The sequence below is a fragment of the Hypanus sabinus genome, chromosome 5, assembly GCF_030144855.1.
Source record: "Hypanus sabinus isolate sHypSab1 chromosome 5, sHypSab1.hap1, whole genome shotgun sequence".
In the NCBI taxonomy this organism is placed as follows: Eukaryota; Metazoa; Chordata; class Chondrichthyes; order Myliobatiformes; family Dasyatidae; genus Hypanus; species Hypanus sabinus.
The window spans coordinates 180,591,620-180,615,185 of NC_082710.1; the positions used below are offsets into that span (position 1 = coordinate 180,591,620).

The 23,566-nt window shown below is 43.9% G+C and overlaps 1 protein-coding gene across 5 annotated transcripts; it reads right to left on the bottom strand.

The window, feature by feature from the left end:
• Nucleotides 1-1,828: 1,828 nt before the first annotated feature.
• On the bottom strand, nt 1,829-21,714 carry LOC132394690 (prostaglandin E synthase-like). Of its 5 annotated transcripts, XR_009512402.1 has the most exons (5): nt 21,457-21,650; nt 15,202-15,378; nt 13,379-13,461; nt 9,959-10,296; nt 3,837-3,927 (listed from the first exon to the last, which is right to left on the bottom strand). XR_009512402.1 is itself a non-coding variant. In XM_059971073.1 (4 exons), the coding sequence occupies exons 2-4, from the start codon at nt 15,358-15,360 to the stop codon at nt 3,678-3,680; spliced, it is 492 nt and encodes a 163-aa protein (XP_059827056.1). In that variant the 5' UTR covers nt 15,361-15,378; nt 21,457-21,714; the 3' UTR covers nt 1,829-3,677. The 5 variants fall into 5 exon arrangements, 4 of the variants coding, with proteins under 4 accessions (XP_059827056.1, XP_059827052.1, XP_059827054.1 ...); XM_059971073.1 differs by lacking the exon at nt 9,959-10,296 and having other exon boundaries at nt 1,829-3,927; nt 21,457-21,714; XM_059971069.1 differs by lacking the exon at nt 3,837-3,927 and having other exon boundaries at nt 8,179-10,296; nt 21,457-21,648.
• Between the last annotated feature and the right edge of the window lie 1,852 nt (nt 21,715-23,566).

Consider the following 23,566-nt stretch of genomic DNA (forward strand, 5'->3'; position numbering starts at 1 on the left):
CTAAAGGGATCAGGGGGTATGGAGAGAAAGCAGGTGCAGGGTTCTGAGTTGGATGATCATCCATGATCATACTGAATGGTGGTGCAGGCTCGAAGGGCCAAATGGCCTACTCCTGCACCTATTTTCTATGTTTCTATGTTTCTAGGCTATCCCACCATTGGAAACATCCACTCTATCAAGTCCTTTGACCATTCAATAGATTTCTATTAGGTTACCCCTCATTCGTCTGAATTCCAGTGAACACAGGCCTACAGCCTTCAAATGCTCTTCATATGACAAGCTGTATAATCCCGGAATCATTTTCATAAACCTCCTTTGAACCCTCTCCAGTTTCAGCACATTTTTTCTAGGATAAGGACCCCAAAACTGCTCATAATACTCCAGGCAAGGCCTCACCAATTCTTGATAAAGTCTCAACATTACATCTTTGCTTTTATATTCTAGTTCTCTTTAAATGAATGCTAACATTGCATTTGCTTTACTCACTACAGACTCATTGCATGTCCCATTGTACCTCAGTAATTTCTATTTTCTCTCTATTTAGAAAATAGTCAGCCCTTTAATTTCTTCTACCACAGTGCATGACCTTACACTTTGTGACACTGTATTCCATTCATCATTTCGTTGCCCATTCTCCTTATCTGTCTAAGTCCTTCTGGAGCTTCTCTACTACCTCAAAATTACCTGCCCCTCCACCTATCTTCATTCATTGCAAACAGCCATCAATTTCATCATCCTAATCATTGACATATTACATAAGAAGAATCGATCCAAATACAGATCCCTGTGGAACAGCACTAGCCACCAGCAACCAGGCAGGAAAGGTTCCCTTTATTCTCACTCTTTGCCTCCTGGCAATGAGCCACTGCTTTATCCATGCTAGAATCGGGGATATATGTACTTGGTCCTCAAGATCCCATTGCATGTTGATGCTGTTGAGGTGCCAGTCGTTAAATGTGTACTTTCCCTTTGCATTTGATGCCCCAAAGCACAATTCCACACACTTTACTGGATTCAACTGCATTTTCCATTTTTATCCTCCAGCGTCTGTCTCTGCTATATCCTTTGGCAATTTTGTACACTGTCCACAATGGCGTCTTTTTCCAATCCCATCCTAAACTTCTTGCCACCTTCTCTGCGGGGAAAATAGCCACAGCTTCTGCAGATCAACCCATTATCCATGCAATCATTCCTCCTGTACCTAATAAAGTGACAACTGAGTATGTGTTCAGGGTCTTCTGTTGCTGTAGCCCATCCACCTCAAGCTTTGATGTGCTGTGCATTCAGAGACGCTCTTCTGCATGTTATTGTTGTAACATGTGGCTATTTAAGTTACTGTTGCGTTCCTCTCAGCTTGAACCAGTTTGGCCATTTATTCGGACCTCTCTTATTCACAAGACGTTTTCACAGACAGTACTGCTGGTCACTGGATGTTTTTGTTTGTTCTTGAAACCATCTTCTGTAAACCCTAGAGGCTGGTGTATGTGAAAATCCCAGGGAACTAGCAATTTCTGAGATACTCAAACCACCCCATCTGACACCAACAATCATTCCACGGTCTAAGTCACTTAGATCACATTTCTTCCCCATTCTGATATTTGGTTTGAATAACAACTGAACCTTTTAACCATGTCTGCATGTTTTTATGCACTAGTTACTGCCACATGATTGGCTTATTAGATACTTACATTAACTGGCAGGTGTAGAAGTGTACCTAATAAAATGGCCACTGAGTTTATCTTTCTGGGACCTAAACACCCTTCTAAAAATGTTGGGTCCAGCACTGAATACCAGCAGCAATCAAACAACTCATTAATAGTTTCCAAAACTTAATGTATTAATTATTAAAACATAATAATACAATCTTACATTTTATAGTCAGCCTTTGCAAATAAATATTAATAACAATAAATAATATCAAATATTTCTGGAATGACACAGAGACATTGTGTTTATCAAAAAGTCAATAACATAATAGCATTAACTTCTTACAGTTGCAACACAGTGACTGCGGTGCCTGTCGTGACTGCAAGTGAACTTATTTCCTGCTGGGCTGGAAAGAACCAATTTACTAGGTATTTTTTGGTGCTAATTCCACCCAGTTCTTGTGTTCCTATCTTTAGGAATCAGGAAGCATTGAAGTTGTTGACTACAACAGCTCCATTGTTTCTTTTTCCAGATTATCTGGGATTCTCAGTTCAGGTTCCTGTGGGCTGTGCTACAACGGGGCGTGATCTCCATTGAGTTGGACAGCCATATCAAGAAAATAAACAATGAAACCAAAGGGGGAGGGTTAAATATCCACTTATTTATATTCTCCTGTTGCCCAGTATGTATCAACTGCCCCGCGTCTTCAGCTAGTTGCTCACCGAGATTTATAAACCCCTCCTTAAACTTCCCCACCTCTGAGAAAACAGCAAAAATGTGAGCTTATTTTTTGAAGGTAGAAGGTTATATAAAAATATCCTTGCTACCGAGAACCCCAAGAACGAGCTGCACTGGAGATCCAGTAGAAGTTGCCAGGGATGGAATGTTACAGTTACGAGGACAGACGGGGTTGGCTGGGAGGAGGCAGCCGATGAGTACCTTGATCAAAACCCAGCACGATCAATCTAAGACATTGACACTGTTTCTCTTCCCATAGATGCAGCCTAACCTGCTGAGTATTTTCCAGCATTTTCTGATTCTGCTCCAGATTTCCAGCATCCACAGTCTTCGTTTAGACTTGCACTGGCTAGGTTGTGTTTGTTTTTTTTCCCTCCTCAGGGTGGAAGAGACAGGTGGTTGGGATTTGTTGGACGGATGAACATTTATCAGGGTTATGGACAGGATAGTGAGGACTATTTCCTTGAGCTGTGGCCCTTATCACCAGATGTAATTGGTTTAGGGCAAAGAGGCATAGAGAGGACCTTGAAGATGAATATAGAACAGTACGGGATAGGAACAATATTGTGCCGAGCCAAATAAATATATAGCCAAATGGTCAACTAAACTAATCCCTCCTGCCTACACAATTTTCGTATACCTCCATTCTCATTCACTTTCAGGTGCCTATCTATACATTTTTTAAAAGTCCCTAATGTATTTGGCTATACCACCACCTTAAGCAGTGCATTCCAAGCACCCACCTCATCCTGTGTAAAAAAACTTGCCTCTAACAACTTGTTTAAAATTATCTCCTCTCGCCTTAAACATTGTTCAATCTTGGGAAAAAATGCTGTCTGACTACTCTTGAAGAAAACCTTTGCCACCTGGTGGGTGGTTGAATTCTGGAGCACTCCAACTGAGGGGAGATGAAGGCAGAGATGCCCTCAAAGCTTATATAAACACTTGAAACAGCAAGCTGGTTACTGGAAAATGGACTACTTGGGTACTTGATGGCTAGCAGACTGGTGGGCTGAATGGCCTGTTTCTAGGTTGTACACTCAAAGGTGAATTGAGCTCTCTATTGAAACATAGAAAACATCAACGTCCAGCCTGCAAGATACAATCACATACAAAACTCCCAGTATAATCATGAAGTGGGTCCTGTAACCCATTGGAAAGGTCTTTGAGTTTAGTGTTTGATTCATCAGTCAAGTACTCAGACCTCAAAGGAGGAGCTGAAGGAGCCTAAACATTTCTCTCGGCCAGTAGCATGCTGAACACCACCTGGGAATGCTCCATGCTCCTGCCTGTCACCAGTAGGAGGCAAGGTTGATCAAAATCTTCAGGGCCATGGAGAAGCAGGGTATTTGTCCGATGGTGTAGGCCAGTGACCTGGTGGGAGCCTTCAGGGCAAACAGGTAGGCCACACTGTGGACCGCCCTGGCCAGGAAGAAAATGCGGAAGTGGATCCTCGCAATGGTTGGGCTGGGTTCCAACAGGCAGTATATGACACCCAGGAAAAGGAACGGGTAGATGCACTCCATGTCATTACGGTGAGCTCTGTGGGAATTACAAATTGGTGAGTTAGTCATCAGAGAGGTTAAAGTACTTGGTCCAAGGCCCTGGCAAGAAGGGTATGTGTCGTATGAATTAAACCATAAGATCATAAGATATTCAAATTCAAATTAGGCCATTCAGCCCTTCAAGTTTGCTGATTTATTTTCTCTATCAACCCCACTCTCCTGTCTTCTGCCCATAAACTTCAACCGAACCTATCAATCTCTGCTTTAAGTATACCTTATGATGACCTCCACAGCCACCTGTGGCAATTAATTTAACAGATTCACAACCATATTTCATTTCATTTTCATTTGGAAAGAGGTGAAATCATCAGACAAAGTCAGTATGAACTTGTGGAAGGAAAGTCATGTCTGACGAATCTCATAGAATTTTTTGAAGATGTAACTAGTAGGGAATAATAGGGAAGAGCCAGTGGATGTGGTAAATTTAGATTTTCAAAAGGCTTTTGACAAGGTCCCACACAGGAGATTAGTGTGCAAACTTAATGCACATGGTATTGGAGGTATGGTATTGACGTGGATAGAGAATTGGTTGGCAGACAGGAAGCAAAGAGTGGGAGTAAACGGGACCTTTTCAGAATGGCAGGCAGTGACTAGTGGGGTACTGCAAGGCTCAGTGCTGGGACCCCAGTTGTTTACAATATATATTAATAATTTAGAGGAGGGAATTAAATGCAGCATCTCCAAGTTTGCGGAGGACACGAAGCTGAGCGGTGGTGTTAGCTGTGAGGAGGATGCTAAGAGGATGCAGGGTGACTTGGATAGGTTAGGTGAGTGGGCAAATTCATGGCAGATGCAATTTAATGTGGATAAATGTGAGGTTAGCCACTTTGGTTGCAAGAACAGGGAAACAGATTATTATCTGAACGGTGGCCGATTAGGAAAAGGGGAGATGCAGTGAAACCTGGGTGTCATTGTACACCAGTCATTGAAGGTGGGCATGCAGGTACAGCAGGCGGTGAAAAAAGCGAATGGTATGTTGGCATTCATAGCAAAAGGATTTGAGTACAGGAGCAGGGAGGTTCTACTGCAGTTGTACAAGGCCTTGGTGAGACCGCACCTAGGATATTGTGTGTAGTTTTGGTCCCCTAATCTGAGGAAAGACATTCTTGCCATAGAGGGAGTACAAAGAAGGTTCACCAGATTGATTCCTGGGAAGACAGGACTTCCATATGAAGAAAGACTGAATTGACTAGGCTTATATTCACTGGAATTTAGAAGATTTAGGGGGGATCTTATTGAAACGTAAAATATTCTAAAGGGATTGGACAGGCTAGGTGCAGGAAGATTGTTTCCGATGTTGGGGAAGTCCAGAACGAGGGGTCACAGTTTAAGGATAAAGGGGAAACATTTTAGGACCGAGATGAGGAAAAACTTCTTCACACAGAGAGTGGTGAATCTGTGGAATTCTCTGCCACAGGAAACAGTTGAGGCTGGTTCATTGGCTGTATTTAAGATGAAGTTCGATATGGCCCTTGTGGCTAGAGTGATCGGGGGTATGGAGAGAAAACAGGTACAGGGTTTTGAGTTGGATGATCAGCCATGATCATGCTGAATGGCGGTGCAGGCTCGAAGGTCTGAATGGCCTACTCCTGCACCTATTTTCTATATGGCTAAAAATCTCCTCCTAATATCTGTTTTTAAAAAGATGTTCTTGTATTCTGAGGCTGTGCCTCTGGTCCTGGATTCTTGCACTGTCAGAAACTTTCCTCCACATGCGCTCTGCCTAGGCCTTTGAATTGTTGACAAGCTTTTCAACCCTATTCTCCTGTCTTCTCCCAGTATCCTTTAACCCAGTTACTAAGCAAGAACCTGTCAATGTCTGCCTTAAATACACTCAACAATTTTGCCTTCATTGCCTTCTGCAGCAAAGAATTCCGCAGATTCACCACCATCTGGTTGAAGAATTTCCTCAAATCCCTTTATTTTGACACTGTGCCATCAGATCCTAGTCTCTTGCACCAAAGGAAACACACCCTCTATGGATTCGATGAAGGTTCTTAGCTGTCTATTCCTTTCCATAGATGCTCCCTGATTAGTTGAGTTCCTCCAGCACTTTGCTCAGGATTTTCAGCATCCGCAAAACCTCCAATGTTCATCCTCTCCATGTCCAGTTCTATTTCAAACCTTGAGATTCCAGTAGGATTCAATGACACACCCCACCCTCCCCTACTCTTTCTGATCTCTATGAAGCACAGGTCCAGAGACATCAAAATCTCCATAGTCCACAACTTCTGATACAACTGAAGTTATAGAAGACATTGCTGAGGCCTAATTTGGAGTACTGTGTGAAGTTTTGGACATCTAGCTATAGGAAAGATGTAAATAAGATTGATAAGAGTACAGCAAAATTTTCCAAGGAGGAACTGAGTTACAAGAAAAAATTTGAAAAGGTTAGAACTTTATTTCCCGTAACGGCAGATTGGAAAAATGCTAATGTAACTCCTTTATTTAAAATGGGCAATAGACAAAAGGCTGGGAATTATAGGCCAGTTAGCCTAACATCTGTGGTTGGCAAAATGTTGGAATCGATAATTAAGTAAACCGTAACAGGGCACTTGGATAAACTTAGCTTAATAGGACAAAGTCAGCATGGCTTTACAAAAGGGAAGTCATGTTTGACAAATTTGTTGGAGTTCTTTGAGGACATAACATATAGGGTAGATGAAGGGGAACCAGTGGATGTGGTGTATTTGGACTTCCAAAAGGCATTTGACAAAGTGCCACACCAAAGATTATTACTTAAAGTAAAAAATCATGGGATTGGGGATAATATTCTGGCATGGGTGGAGGATTGGCTTTCTAACAGAAAACAGAGAGTTGGGATAAATGGTTTATTCTCAGACTGGCAGTTGGTGACTCGTGGTGTTCCGCAGGGGTCAGTGTTGGGACCCCAACTCTTTACAATCTATACTAATGATTTGGAGAAAGGGACTAAGTGAAAAGTATCGAAGTTTGCTGATGACACAAAGAGGGGAGGGAATGTAATGAGTGCGGAGGATATTGAAACCCTGCAGGGGGACATAGATAGGCTGAATGATTGGGCAGACATTTGGCAGATGAAATATAATACTGACAAGTGTGAGGTCTTGCACTTTGCCAGGAAAAATAATAGAGCAAGTTATTATCTAAATGGAGAAAAACTGGAAAGTGCTTCTGTGCAAAGGGATCTTGGGGTGCTGCTGCAGGAAACACAAAAAGTTAGTATGCAAGTGCAGCAGGTGGTCAAGAAGGCCAATGGAATGCTGGCTTTTATTGCTAGGGGGATGGAGTATAAGAACAGGGGGGTTGTACCACACCTGGAATACTGCATGCAGTTCTGGTGTCCATATTTAAGAAAGGACATACTGGCTCTCGAGGCAGTGCAGAGAAGGTTCACTAGGTTAATTCCGGGGATGGGTAGGTTGATGTATGATGAGAGGTTGAGTAGATTGAGACTCTACTCATTGGAGTTCCGAAGAATGAGAGGCGATCTTATTGAAACATATAAGATTGTGAAGGAGTTTGATCGGGTGGATGCGGGGAGAATGTTCCCAATGATGGGGGAAACTAGGACTGGGGGCATAATCTTAAAATAAGGGGATGCTGTTCCAGGACTGAGATGAGGAGAAATTTCTTCACTCAGAGGGTAGTGGTGCTGTGGAATTTAATGCCCCAGAGAGCTGTGGAAGCTACTACACTCAATAAATTCAAAACGGAGATAGACATTTTCCTGGATAAAAATGGCATTAGGGGATACGGTGAGCGAGCAGGTAAGTGGACATGAGGCTAGGTTTAGATCAGCCATGTGATTTTCTGGACCAGTTTTCGATAGCCTGGATGAGTCGGAGAGGAATTTTCCTGATTTTTTCTCCTCAATTGGCAAATCGCCTTTTTTTTCCCCCGGGTGATCACATGGGTTTGGGCGGGATGAATAATAAAATAAAATGGGCGGCAAGGTGCCCTGTTGGTTGGCACTGTTGCCTTGTGGGATTCGGTGAAAACTGGAGTTAAGATTGGATCAGCCATGATCTTGTTGAATGGCGGAGCAGGCTTGAGGGGCCGATTGGCCTACTCCTACTCCTATCTCTTATGTAACAGTGAGGGGAGATTTGACAGAGGTTTACATAATTATGAGGGGTATAGACAGGGTAAATGCAAGTAGGCTTTTTTCACTGAAGTTGGGTGGGATCATGAGTTAAGGGTGAAAGGTGAAATATTTAAGGGGACGATCACACTCCCGACCCCATCGTTAATAGTTTCCAAAACTTAATTTATTAATTATTAAAAACATAATAATACAATCTTACTACATTGTATAGTCGAACTTTGCAAATAAAATATTAATAGCAATAAATAATATCAAATATTTCTGGAATGACACAGAGACATTGTGTTTAACAAAAACTCAATAACATAATAGCATTAACTTAATACAGTTGCAGCACAGTGACTGCGGTGCCTGTCGTGACTACAAGTGAACTTATTTCCTGCTGGGCTGGAAAGAACCAATTTACTAGGTTTTTTCGGTGCTAATTCCACCCAGCTCTTGTGTTCCTATCTTTAGGAATCAGGAAGCATTGAAGTTGTTGACTACAACAGCTCCATTGTTTCTTTTTCCAGATTATCTGGGATTCTCAGTTCAGGTTCCTGTGGGCTGTGCTACAACGGGGCATGATCTCCATTGAGTTGGACAGCCATATCAAGAAAATAAACAATGAAACCAAAGGGGGAGGGTTAAATATCCACTTATTTATATTCTCCTGTTGCCCAGTATGTATCAACTGCCCCGCGTCTTCAGCTAGTTGCTCACCGAGAATTATAAATCCCTCCTTAAACTTCTCCACCTCTGAGAAAACAGCAAAAATGTGAGCTTATTTTTTGAAGGTAGAAGGTTATATAAAAATATCCTTGCTACTGAGAACCCCAAGAACGAGCTGCACTGGAGATCCAGTAGAAGTTGCCAGGGATGGAATGTTACAGTTATGAGGACAGACGGGGTTGGCTGGGAGGAGGCAGCCGATGGGTACCTTGATCAAAACCCAGCACGATCAATCTAAGACATTGACACTGTTTCTCTTCCCATAGATGCAGCCTAACCTGCTGAGTATTTTCCAGCATTTTCTGATTCTGCTCCAGATCTCCAGCATCCACAGTCTTCGTTTAGACTTGCACTGGCTAGGTTGTGTTTGTTTTTTTTCCCTCCTCAGGGTGGAAGAGACAGGTGGTTGGGATTTGTTGGACGGATGAACATTTATCAGGGTTATGGACAGGATAGTGAGGACTATTTCCCTGAGCTGTGGCCCTTATCACCAGAAGTAATTGGTTTAGGGCAAGGAGGCATAGAGAGGACCTTGAAGATGAATATAGAACAGTACGGGATAGGAACAATATTGTGCTGAGCCAAATAAATATATAGCCAAATGGTCAACTAAACTAATCCCTCCTGCCCACACAATTTTCATTACCCTCCATTCTCACTCGCTTTCAGGTGCCTATCTATACAATTTTTAAAAGTCCCCAATGTATTTGGCTATACCACCACCCCAAGCAGTGCAGTCCAATCACCCACCTCATCCTGTGTAAATAAGCTTGCCTCTAACAACTTGTTTAAAATTATCCCCTCTCGCCTTAAACACAGTTCAACCTTGGGAAAAATGCTGTCTGACTACTCTTGAAGAAAACCTTTGCCACCTGGTGGGTGGTTGAATTCTGGAGCACTCCAACTGAGGGGAGATGAAGGCAGAGATGCCCTCAAAGCTTATATAAACACTTGAAACAGCAAGCTGATTACTGGAAAATGGACTACTTGGGTACTTGATGGCTAGCAGACTGGTGGGCTGAATGGCCTGTTTCTAGGTTGTACAATCAAATGTGAATTGAGGTCTCTATTGAAACATAGAAAGCATCAACGTCCAGCCTGCAAGATACAATCACATACAAAACTCCCAGTATAATCATGAAGTGGGTCCTGTAACCCATTGGAAAGGTCTTTGAGTTTAGTGTTTGACTCATCAGTCAAGTACTCAGACCTCAAAGGAGGAGCTGAAGGAGCCTAAACATTCCTCTTGGCCAGTAGCATGCTGAACACCACCTGGGAATGCTCCATGCTCCTGCCTGTCACCAGTAGGAGGCAAGGTTGATCAAAATCTTCAGGGCCATGGAGAAGCAGGGTATTTGTCCGATGGTGTAGGCCAGTGACCTGGTGGGAGCCTTCAGGGCAAACAGGTAGGCCACACTGTGGACCGCCCTGGCCAGGAAGAAAATGCGGAAGTGGATCCTCGCAATGGTTGGGCTGGGTTCCAACAGGCAGTACATGACACCCAGGAAAAGGAACGGGTAGATGCACTCCATGTCATTACGGTGAGCTCTGTGGGAATTACAAATGGGTGAGTTAGTCATCAGAGAGGTTAAAGTACTTGTTCCTAGGCCCTGGCAAGAAGGGGATGTGTCAGTATGAATTAAACCATAAGATCATAAGATATTCAAATTCAAATTAGGCCATTCAGCCCTTCAAGTTTGCTGATTTATCATGGATGATTTATTTTCTCTATCAACCCCACTCTCTTGTCTTCTCCCCATAAACTTCAACCAAGAACCTATCAACCTCTGCTTTAAATATACCTTATGATGGCCTCTACAGCCACCTGTGGCAATTAATTTAACAGATTCACAACCATATTTCATTTCATTTTCATTTGGAAAGAGGTGAAATCATCAGACAAAGTCAGTATGAACTTGTGAAAGGAAAGTCATGTCTGACGAATCTCATAGAATTTTTTGAAGATGTAACTAGTAGGGAATAATAGGGAAGAGCCAGTGGATGTGGTAAATTTAGATTTTCAAAAGGCTTTTGACAAGGTCCCACACAGGAGATTATTGTGCAAACTTAAAGCACATGGTATTGGGGGTATGGTATTGACGTGGATAGAGAATTGGTTGGCAGACAGGAAGCAAAGAGTGGGAGTAAACGGGACCTTTTCAGAATGACAGGCGGTGGCTAGTGGGGTACCGCAAGGCTCAGTGCTGGTACACCATTTGTTTACAATATATATTAATGTTTTAGAGGAGGGAATTAAATGCAGCATCTCCAAGTTTGCAGATGCCGCGAAGCTGGGCGGTGGTGTTAGCTGTGAGGAGGATGCTAAGAGGATGCAGGGTGACTTGGATAGGTTAGGTGAGTGGGCAAATTCATGGCAGATGCAATTTAATGTGGATAAATGTGAGGTTATCCACTTTGGTTGCAAGAACAGGGAAACAGATTATTATCTGAACGGTGGCTGATTAGGAAAAGGGGAGATGCAGTGAAACCTGGGTGTCATTGTACACCAGTCATTGAAGGTGGGCATGCAGGTACAGCAGGCGATGAAAAAGGCAAATGGTATGTTGGCATTCATAGCAAAAGGATTTGAGTACAGGAACAGGGAGGTTCTACTGCAGTTGTACAAGGCCTTGGTGAGACCGCACCTAGAATATTGTGTGTAGTTTTGGTCCCCTAATCTGAGGAAAGACATTCTTGCCATAGGGGGAGTACAGAGAAGGTTCACCAGATTGATTCCTGGGATGGCAGGACTTCCATATGAAGAAAGACTGGATTGACTTGGCTTATATTCACTGGAATTTAGAAGATTGAGGGGGGATCTTATTGAAACATAAAATATTCTAAAGGGATTGGACAGGCTAGATGCAGGAAGATTGTTTCCAATGTTGGGGAAGTCCAGAACGAGGGGTCACAGTTTAAAGATAAAGGGGAAGCCTTTTAGGACCGAGATGAGGAAAAACTTCTTCACACAGAGGGTGGTGAATCTGTGGAATTCTCTGCCACAGGAAACAGTTGAGGCTGGTTCATTGGCTATATTTAAGAGGGAATTATATATGGCCCTTGTAGCTAGAGGGATCGGGGACATGGAGAGAAAGCAGGTACAGGGTTTTGAGTTGGATAATTAGCCATGACCATACTGAATGACGGAGCATGCTCGAAGGGCCGAATGGCCTACTCCTGCACCTATTTTCTATATGGCTAAAAATCTCCTCCTAATATCTGGTTTTAAAAAGATGTTCTTGTATTCTGAGGCTGTGCCTCTGGTCCTGGGCTCTTGCACTATAGGAAACTTTTCTCCACATGCACTCTACCTAGGCCTTTCAATATTTGACAAGGTTTTCAACCCTATTCTCATGTCTTCTCCCAGTATCCATTAACCCAGTTACCAAGCAAGAACCTGTCAATGTCTGCCTTAAATACACTCAACAATTTGGCTTTCATAGCCTTCTGTAGCAAAGAATTCCACAGATTCACCACCATCTGGTTGAAGAATTTCCTCATCTCCCTTTATTTTGACACTGTGCCATCAGATCCTAGTCTCTTGCACCAAAGGAAACACACCCTCTATGGATTTGATGAAGGTTCTTAGCTGTCTATTCCTTTCCATAGATGCTCCCTGATTAGTTGAGTTCCTCCAGCACTTTGCTCAGGATTTTCAGCATCTGCAAAACCTCCAATGTTATTCCTCTCCATGTCCAGTTCTATTTCAAACCTTGGGATTCCAGTAGGATTCAATGACACACCCCACCCTCCCCTACTCTTTCTGATCTCTATGAAGCACAGGTCCAGAGACATCAAAATCTCCACAGTCCACAACTTCTGATACAACTGAAGTTATAGAAGACATTGCTGAGGCCTAATTTGGAGTACTGTGTGAAGTTTTGGACATCTACCTATAGGAAAGATGTAAATAAGATTGATACAGAAAAACTTTCCAAGGAGGAACTGAGTTATAAGAAAAAATTTGAAAAGGTTAGAACTTCATTTCCCGTAACGTAGAACAGTGAGGGGAGATCTGACAGAGGATTACAAAATTATGAGGGGTATAGACAGGGTAAATGCAAGCAGGCTTTTTTCACTGAAGTTGGGTGGGATCATGAGTTGAGGGTGAAAGGTGAAATACTTAAGGGGAAGATCACACTCCCAACCCTCTGAACTTAGTTGCTCAGAGGGTCATGGGAGTGTGGAATGAGCTGCCAACACAAGTTGTGGAAGCACTTTCGATTTCAACATTTATGAAATGTTTGGATAGGTACATTGATGGTAGGGGTGTGGATCAATGTGAGCAGGCATTTAAAGTGGTTCAGTGTAGACTAAATCGGCTGAAGGTCCTGTTTCTCTGCTGTAGTTTTCCATGACTCTATATCTGGGAATGAAAAGTTTAAAGTATGATTCTAGTCTCGGGTGAAACACAGCAGAACACAAGGTCGGGAGTGTGTGGACACACCCTGCCACTGTGTTCATTAGTTCCCCTAGCGAACACTGGAATAACACCATTAGCATTGCCCTTGAACTGCTGGGTGACAGCTGAACTCGTTCTGGAGCTATGTAGAGGCCCAAGCTAGTAAACTTCAAAGCAGTGTCAGAGCATTAAGCACATTACCACGGCCACCACATCCTGGCACCTCACCTCCGACAGCGCTCCACGTTTGCATCGGTCCGGCAAAACTTCAAGCCTCCGTGTCTCAAGGAGTCTTCGGGATTGGCAAAAGCCTGCGGGAGAGAGTGGGGATAATCCGGTCAGATATGAGGCTGTGCCCTTCCAAAGGTAACTGACCCCTCTCTCCTCTCTACTCCTGGAGGTCAACACTGTTGGAGCAGTGCTGAGATCCACGAATCAAGTCACAGCGAGGACACCGAGTGGGCAGTTTCAACAAACATTAACTGCAAATGACAGTAACAACCCATTTGAAGTGTTCATTAATGTGCATGATACGGGCATTTTCAGGGAACGCACTTGTCAAGAAACAGCATACATTGTTTGAATGCAGTTCCTATGAGGTACAAAGGAAACACCTAATTGAGAAATTGAGATCTTTGGGACAGACACAATTCAACATGGAAGGTTTGTTAGGAGGTCTCCCCTATTGTAATATATATAAACGTGTATTTGACTTTCTGAAAAGCATTAGACTTTTTCATATTATTTCAATTTTTAGGTGGAATTTAGTGGGTATACTTCCTGTCTCTTTGCTCCACACTCTGACTCAGTACATGTGGGTAGTGCACCTTATGTTGGTCTCCCTCCCACCATAAAAATTTACAGCAAGAACAACCCATTTCAGAGGTGGGTGCACTTCCTTGTGAGAGGGGCAGCAGTGTGGGAGTGCCGCACCGCAGGAGAAGTACTGAAAGAGTGTAACTGTGAGAGGGGCAGACCGAAGAAGTGCCACAGAGGGGGCAGTACTGAGGGAGAGCCATTGGGAGAGGGGTTACCATTGGTGTGCTGCCCTGTAACAGGGGCAGTACTAAGGGTACATCACCCTGTGGGAGAGGCAGTTCTGAGGGTAGGCCGCCCTTTGGGAGGAGCAATATTGAGAGTATGACGTTCCAAAGTTTGGTGTAACTGTGACGCCGTCCGCAAGAGGTTCGTACAGTCTCCCCGTGTAGGGTTGTCTGGGTGCCCCGATTTCCTCACACAAACCAGTGCGTAGCGGTTAGTAAATTGCCCTGCGATTAGGCTGGTGTTATATCACTGGGGTGCTGGCTGGGGTGGTTCGTTGGTCTGGAAGAGCCTGTTCTATATGTTTCTCTAAATCAAATAAGACAAATAATTAGAAAGTAAGTAAGCATCGAAACAGTGACCAGTGCCCAGCACTGGCCAAGACACTGAGGAATCTGTTCTGTCCTAGTACGGCTCACCGAGAGACCCACCTAACAGGAGACAGCACTGATGGAGGTCTCTCTCAGCTGGGTGCTGCCCCTGACGTTGGATGTCCGGCGCCCTTGCCTGGGGCACGAACTTACGAATTTCTGACGTGCAGGAACTAAGGGGTTAGCAATTCGTGCCCGAGCGCCTATGGAGAGAGATGTTCTGGGACTGCTAGGCACCACGGGAGTTAAATTGTAGCTTAGATGAGGCTGGGGATATTTCAGTTCAGGAACAAATGCGATTTTGCAGAGGCCTAAAATCCAAAGTAACGCACACAAAATGCTGGAGGAACTCAGCAGTTCAGGCGGCGTCCATGGATATGAATAAACTGCCTATGTTTTGGGCTGAGTCCCCTCATCAGGATGGGAAAGGGAGAGGGATCACTGATACGCTGGAACTAAGGGGTTAGAAATTCGGCCGTGCTGGGCAGCACTCGGTGCACACCTCAGTGCTCGCCTAGCCGCCTGCACCGGAAATTAGATCCTCGCAAAATCACCGGGTCCAGAACGTTTAACCACTCATGACTGACACCGGGGATAATACTTATGCACGAAAACATTCCCGTTACAAAGAGTTATTACCTTTTTGCGAAGCCTGAGCTGCCCCGTGAGTATTGCCACGGCGAACATCTTCAGGAGCAGGAGCACGGAGTAGAAAACGTAAGAACAAAAGGCTTCATTCTGCAAGTTCAGAATCATCTTGGCTGACAATTGCTGTTGTCTCTCTGCCTCCAGGGACATCTTCTTCCATATTTATAGCTATAGTAGAGGAAGAGGGTGGGTGTTAACGCTGAATGATGAAAAATCTGCTAACCTGCTGGGACTTGTGTAAGTAATCGGTTCTAGGCGGATATGACAAACTATTAGTGCTAAGCCGGGAGAAGAACAGAAAGTACAATTTCTCTACCCTCCACCAACTGAAGCAAGACATTATTATTCAGAGCGGAAGTTTCAAATGGATGGTTGCAACAAAGCTTGTTGCTGGAACGGCTGTGACATAGCAGCTTGCTTCTTTAGATAATCACAGATCTCACATCTGAATGTAATTGCTGTTCTTTCTCCAACACCCTACAATTTTCACTGAAACCGTATCCAAATCTGAATCTCCTGAATCGCACTATGCTCTCTCCTCGCTGCTAACCAGAGCAATAACTTGACTCAACTTTAGTCGCCCCATCATTGAACTGTTCCCAAACTGAAGGACTCAGTTTCAGGGACTCCTCATCTCATGTTCTCGATATTTATTGCTTTTATAATTAATCATTGATTCGATTGTGTTTCTTAGTATCAACAGTGAATGTCCATAAAAAATGAATCTCAGGGTTGTATAAGGTGACATATGTGTAGTTTGGTAATAAATTTACTTTGAACAGTCTCTTCTTAATGAATTCACCGAGAAAGCTCTGGTTCAAGTAACACACACAAAATGCTGAAGGAACCCAGCAGGCCAGGCAGCACCTATGGAAAAAAGTACAGTTAATGTTTTGGGTCGAACATCAACTGTACTTTTTTCCATAGATGCTGCCTGGCCTGCTGAGTCCCTCCAGCATTTTGTGTGTGTTACTCGAATTTCCAGCATCTACAGAATTTCTCTTGTTTAAGATCTGGTTGGAAATGTGACTCTATCTAAATGCAAAGGTTTAGAAGGATATGGTACTAGCTCAGATAGGCAGCTTGGTAAGCAAGGATGAGATGGGCCAAATGGCCTATTCCCATGCTGTATAACTCCATAAATATGACTCTATGAACTTTCCCCTTAACTCTGAAAATCAAGATTATGTGTGGCTGATGGTCTGCATAGACTCGACAACATGTAGGATTGAAAGAGGCTTCAGAAGGTTGTAGACTCAGTCAACTTCGTCAAAGTTCAAGGTAAATTTATTAGCAAAGTATGTATATGTCAGCATATACTACCTTGAGATTTATTTTCTTGTAGGCATTCACAGCAGAACAAAGATCAAGGAATTGATTGTAGATTTCAGGAGAAGGAAACAAGAGGTCCATGAGCCAGACCTCATTGAAGGATCATAGGTGGAAAGCATCAGTAAATTCCTGAATGCCACTATCTCAGTGGACCAATCCAGGACCCATCATATCAATGTAGTTGCAAAGAACGTACAACAGTGCCTTTACTTCCTTTGAATGCTGTGGAGTTTTGGCATGACATCAAAAACCTTGACAAACTTTTATTAATGTGTGGTGGAAAGTGCATTGATTGGCTGCATTATGGCCTGATTTGGTAACCCCAATGCCGTTGTATGAAAAATCCTACAAAAGCTAGTGGCTATGGCCCAGTATATAATAGGTAAAGCCCTCCCAACCATTGAGCACATCTACATAAAATCTGTCGTAGGAAAGCAGCATCCATCAAAGATCCTCACCACCCAGGCCAGGCTCTTTCCTCATTGCTGCCATCAAAGGTACAAGTGCCTCAGGACTAACATCAACAGGTTCAAAAACTGTTACCACCCCTCATTCATCAGCTCTTGAACAAAAGAGTTAAATTACACTTATCTATTATAAGTTCCCACAACAGATTATCTCACTTTAAAGACTCTTTATCATACTTCCATGCTTTTAAAATGTCATTCATCTTGTTTACATTTACTGTTTTATAGATTTGCTGAGTATACCAGCTGGAAAATGAATCTCAGGGTTGTATTTGGTGACATGTATGTACTCTGATAATACAGAACATAGAACATAGAGTAGTACAGCACATTACAGGCCCTTCGGCCCACAATGTTGTGCTGACCCTCAACCCTGCCTCCCATATAACGCCCCACCTTAAATTCCTCCATATACCTGTCTAGTAGTCTCTTAAACTTCACTAGTGTTTCTGCCTCCACCACTGACTCAGGCAGTGCATTCCATGCACCAACCACTCTCTGAGTGAAAAACCTTCCTCTGATATCCCCCTTGAACTTCCCTCCCATTACCTTAAAGCCATGTCCTCTTGTACTGAGCAGTGGTGCCCTGGGGAAGAGGCGCTGGCTGTCCACTCTGTCTATTCCTCTTAATATCTTGTCTCCTCTCACCCTCCTTCTCTCCAAAGAGTAAAGCCCTAGCTCCCTTAATCTCTGATCATAATGCATACTCTCTAAACCAGGCAGCATTCTGGTAAATCTCCTCTATACCCTTTCCAATGCTTCCACATCCTTCCTATACTGAGGCGACCAGAACTGGACACAGTACTCCAAGTGTGGCCTAACTAGAGTTTTATAGAGCTGCATCATTACATTGCGACTCTTAAACTCTATCCCTTGACTTATGAAAGCCAACAACCCATAAGCTTTCTTAACTACCCTATCTATCTGTGAGGCAACTTTCAGGGGTCTGTGGACATGTGCCCCCAGATCCCTCTGCTCCTCCACACTACCAAGTATCCTGCCATTTACTTTGTACTCTGCCTTGGAGTTTGTCCTTCCAAAGTGTACTACCTCACACTTCTCCAGGTTGAACTCCATCTGCCACTTCTCAACCCAATTCTGCATCCTATCAATGTCTCTCTGCAATCTTCCATAATCCTCTACACTATCTACAACACCACCAACCTTTGTGTCATCTGCAAACTTGCCAACCCACCCTTCTACCCCCACATCCAGGTTGTTAATAAAAATCACAAAAAGTAGAGGTCCCAGAACAGATCCTTGTGGGACACCACTAGTCACAACCCTCCAATCCGAATGTACTCCCTCCACCACGACCCTCTGCCTTCTGCAGGCAAGCCAATTCTGAATCCACCTGGCCAAACTTCCCTGGATCCCATGCCTTCTGAGTTTCTGACCTTCTGACTATATTTTACTTTGAACTTTGCTACCATCAGACCCACACTCAATGATTCAGGAACAGCTTCTCCTCCATCATCAGATTTCTGGATAGTCCCTGAACAGCTGAGCATTATTTCATCATCCCCTCTTTTTGTGCTATGTATTTATTCTTTGGATTTGTAGTAATTTTATGTCTTTGCATTACACTGCAAGTTTCATGCCACCTACGTCAATGGTAATTAACCTGATCTGACTTTGACAGAATCTCATTGGATGGCAATATTGGTCCACAACTGCTCTTTCTACCTTACAGAGAGGAAAAAATCAACCACGCCCTGTGTATTTTCGCATTCTTCTGATCCTGGATTAAAAAGAGGAATCATTGAAGAATGCATGCATCTAACTTCTGTTGAAAGAGCAGTGTATATGTTCAAGAGTGTAACTTCAGGCTATGAGAAACAGGTGTGTGAACAAGTCAGGGCCCAACACCACTCTGGCTTCTCCAGTGTCTCTTTGCTGAATATAGCTGTTTTGTCTAGAGAGGGAGAGCTTGATTCTTATTTTCCAAATGTTGATACCTGACAACATTCTCAGCACTCTCTCCAGCCCAGTGCAAATGGTAATTTATGTGTATTTCTCCAAATGTGTCGAATTTCTGTGGGAATTGCAAATTCTGTGGGAATGGAGGAAGAACAAAATGGAGATTAGAGTAAGTGGGTGATTGATGGTCAGTGGGTTCGGTGGGACAAAGGGTCTACTTCTATGCTATGTGAGTCCTTTAACAACGCCACCAAAGAGCTTGGGAGCCAGCAGGCTGAAAACAGAACCACAAGAGATTCTGGAGATGCTGGAAATCCAGAGTAACACACACAAAGTGCTGGCAAAATTCAGCAGGTCAGGAAGAAGCTATGGAGAGGAATAACCAACTGACGTTTGCAGTACTGATTGTCACAACCAGGGATCACTTAAAAAAAGATTTTGTCAGTTAGCATGTGGAATGTATTCCCTCAGTGTCAGTTCATGAGCCTGCATTGTCCTTGGTTTGGTTTCCTTTCTTGTCTAATCATTTGTCTTTGCACCAGCTCTGGTTTTTCACTTTAGTTTGCATTTGGGATCATTAGAATTGTAAACTCTTCATTCAATTTTATTTATTCAATTTGGGATAATTTGATTAGTATGGTGTCATCTGTGCCTGTAATTCCTATATGCTCCAGGGTGCATTTCAGGTGGACATGACAATCCCTCTTTGCTGGGATGTTGTAGTTCCCTGTGGGATGAAACTCAGACTGAGTCCTTGTGTGTATCCTCAGTGACTTCTGTCCGTCAAGATCACGTATAGTTTGGCTGAGCTTTTGTTAGGTTTTCTAGTAATACTAATTTATGTAATAAATCCTTAGTATTGTTTGACTTGCCAAAATCTGTGATTATTGCACTTGAATTTGCAAGTATTCCTCACACTGATAGAGGGTGCCAGCCCAAAACGTTGACTGTTTATCCTCTCTGTAGATGCCACCTGACCTGCTGAATTCCTACAGCATTTTGTGTGAGAATCTCTTGTGTTTATGAGGTAGCGCTCATAGGTCCATAGACAATTTGGATGGTAGAATGGTGGAAGTTGTTTCTGAATTGTTAACAATAGTAACACTCCCAGAGATTGGGGAAAACAGTGATGATAACACCATTAAATGTGCAGGATACTCAGGGGAAGGGAGTGTGTTGTTCTTACTAGTTCTCCTATACCTGACTCCAGACCGATCAGCTCACAATGCAGAATAACCGGGTTGGTTGCATCATGGCCTTTTTGGAAAATCAAATGCCCTTGAATAGAAAAGCCTAGAAAAAGTGGTGGATACGGCCAAGTCCATAAAAAGAAAAGCCATCCCCACCGTTGCTGCAAATAATCTATGAGAAGCGCTGGCATAAGAAAGACCCACACCATCCACACCATGCTCTCTTCTCATTGCTATCATCAGGAAGCAGGTACAGGAGCTTTAGTTCCCACAAGGTTCATCAACAGATATCACCCAACAACCACCAGGCTCCTGAGCCAGTTTGGAAACTTCACTCACCTCAACACTGGACTCACTTACAAGGAGGACACTGCAATTCACGTTCTCAGTATTATCCCCAATACTGTGCAAAAGTCTTAGGCACATACTGTATATACAGCTAGGGTGCCTAAGACTTTTGCACAGCACTGTAGTAATTATATGTATTGCACTGTACTGTTGCTGCAAATAAACTTTTTTTATTATTATTAGAGCTAGATAAATAGATAGGTAGATTGTTGTTAGTTACTATTATTTGATATTCTTTGTATTTGCATAATTTGTCTTTTGCACGTTGCTTGTTTGTAAGTCTCAATGCTTCTGTTGTACGTCTTTGATCTACTGTGAATGCCTGCAAGAAAATGAATCTCAGGGTGGTATCTGGTGATATATAGGTACTTTGATAATACATTTACTTTGAACTCAGTGTCATAATTTTAGGGGCAGCTAAAGTTGTCTGCGGTGTTCTTTAGGATTGCATAAAGGATGTGCTTAATTTCCTTCTTTGATTGAATCAGCCGTGGTCAGTTACGTCACTGGTAGTAACCGTGTGGCAACAACGCACACGAAGACATCTGTCAGGGAAAACCCGACTCTCAGACCTTCCTGTTGAGTTGCTTCGCGCAGGCGACGTTGTGCCAACCGGGAAGTTACCAGCTGGAGAAAAGTGTGTGTGCAGCACAAAAACCTGAGGCAGATGTATGCAAAGCAGCAGCTCCAAGGTGGGGTTTGAAGGAAGGGTTGCATTTGCCCATAGCCTCAGACCATGCATGATCGCGTTGACAGCCAACGCAACCTCAGGATGTGCTGGGGCAGGTCGCAAGTGTAGTCAAACAACCCACCCACCTCTGCACAAGATCCCACACCGCCTGTCTCTTCCTGTGGCGCTGCTTTTGCTGTTAGTCAGTGCCTGAGGAAGTTTGCGCCCATCTCTGCATTCGGGAAGGATTTCAGATTCACGCAGATGGAGTGAACCGAAGTAGGGGTTCTCTGAGAGACGGACTCCGACAATCACTGACCTGCCTTGCGCAGCCCTCTCCTGTCGACTGTCCGAAGTAACCAGGTTGTCTGTCCTGCTGCTGACGAGAGCTTGACCTTCCAGAACCGAGCTGCTCAATCCGAACGCTACCCGGCAGCGGAACGCCATGGACTTGTCCCTGGTTGCACTTTTCCTTGCATTTATACTGTGTTTTGCAGTCTTTTCCTTCACTTTCTTCTGTAGAATATCGTAACTTGTTGCCTGTACTGACGTAATTGCGGAAATATTTCCCCGCCCCCTCCACCAGTTAACTAAGCATCTCAACCCTCTTTAAGTAAGTATTTTTAAGTTAGAAATACAGCAACCCTTCTCGCCTTACGAGGTGGAGCTGTCCAAGTAACTCATTAACTAACAATTAAATATTTGGAATGTGAGACCATAAGACACAGGAGCAGAATTAGGCCGTCTGGCCCATCCAGTCTGCTCCATTCACTCATAGCTGAGCCTTTTTTTTTCTTCTCCTCAGCTCCAGTTCCCGACCTTCTCCCCGTAACCTTTGATGCCGTGTCCAATCAAGAACCTATCACTCTCTGCCTTAGATACATTCAACCTGGCCTCCGCAGCCGTGTGTGGCAACAAATTCCACAAATTCACCACTGTTTGGCTAAAGAAATTTCTTGGCATCTCTGTTTTGAAAGGACACTTCCCCCCCCCCCCCCCACCATCCTGAGGCTGTGCCCTCTTGTCCTAGACTCTCCCACCATGGGGAACTTCCTTTCCATATCTACTCTGTCTAGGCCTTTCAACATTTGAAAGGTTTCAATGAAATCGCCCCTCATCCTTCTGTAGAGACCCAGAGCCATCAAACATTCCTCGTATGCTAACCCTTTCATTCCTGGAATCATCCTTGTGAATCTCATCTGGACCCTCTCCAATGCCAGCACATCTTTGCTAAGATGAGGAGCCCAAAAGTGTTCACAAAACTCGGTAGTTATCTCTTCAGCGGTTTGAATAGGACACGATAGCACAAGCACATGGAGGTCGCCCAGTGAGAACAGCGGGAAGAGTTTAAAAAGAAGACAGCTTTACAGAGGAGTAGTGGGAGACAGAGTAGGAGGGCTTTGGCTCAACGGGGCTTAGGCAATAAGGGTCGAGGCGAGGTAGGTTATCTGTTTAGAATACAGACAGAAAGTATGTGTGTGAGGCCAGCTTTCTGTGCTCAGTGTCAGATGTGAGAGGTTCTGGAGACTCCCAGCCTCACGGATGGCCGCATCTACACCAGTTATGTCGAGCTGCAGCTCCTTAGGGGCCACGTTAGGGAACTGGAGATGCAGCTCGATGACCTTCATCTGGTCAGGGAGAGTGAGGAAGTGATAGAGAGGAGCTAAAGGCAGGTAGTCACTCCGGGGTCTGGGGAGACAAATAAGTGGGTAACAGTCAGGAGAGGGAAGGGCAGGAATCAGATGCTAGAGAGTATCCCAGTGGCTGCCCCCTCCTGTTTGAGTACTGCTGGGGGAGACGACCTACCTGCAGGAAGGTTGCACCTCTGGCACAGAGTCTGGCCCTGTGGCTCAGAAGGGTAGGGAAAGGAGGAGGATGCCAGCCGTGATAGGGAACTCTATAGTTAGGGGGTCAGACAGGTGATTCTGTGGATGCAGGAAAGGGGCGCGAATGGTAGTTTGCCTCAAAGGTGCCAGGGTCGGGGAGGTTTCCGATCACATCCACAATATCCTGAAGTGGGAATGTGAACAGCCAGAGGTCATGGCACACATGAGAGATGATTGATAAGTTTGTGGCCTAAGGTAGAAGGAGTCAATTTTAGAAAACCTAGCACATTTATTTTTCAACATAGTCCCCTTCTACATGTACACACTTAGTCCAGCTGTCATGGAGCAAACGAATCTCTTCTTTGGAGAAGTGGTCCACAGCAGGGGTGATTTATAAGTTCATTGCCTAAGGTAGAAGGAGGTGAGTTATACAGCTCTTGTTACATGCACATGCAGTTCAACTCTTTGAGTGAAAATGCAGAAAGTTTGAAATTAAAAACTCATCTCCTTCTACCTTAGGCCACAAACTTATCAATCACCCCATGCTGTGGACCACTTCGAGAGGTCCAAGACGCTGACTTCTACAAAGAAGGTATCCGTATG

What these genes read in the sequence shown, in the direction of transcription:
- LOC132394690 (XM_059971073.1), bottom strand. Translation starts at nt 15,360, where the DNA reads ATGTCCCTGGAGGCAGAGAGACAACAGCAATTGTCAGCCAAGATGATT. An exon ending in AGCTCAGGCTTCGCAAAAAG is followed by an intron (nt 13,462 to 15,201) that starts GTAATAACTCTT and finishes TCTCTCCCGCAG; the next exon opens with GCTTTTGCCAATCCCGAAGA. An exon ending in AACGTGGAGCGCTGTCGGAG is followed by an intron (nt 3,928 to 13,378) that starts GTGAGGTGCCAG and finishes TAATTCCCACAG; the next exon opens with AGCTCACCGTAATGACATGG.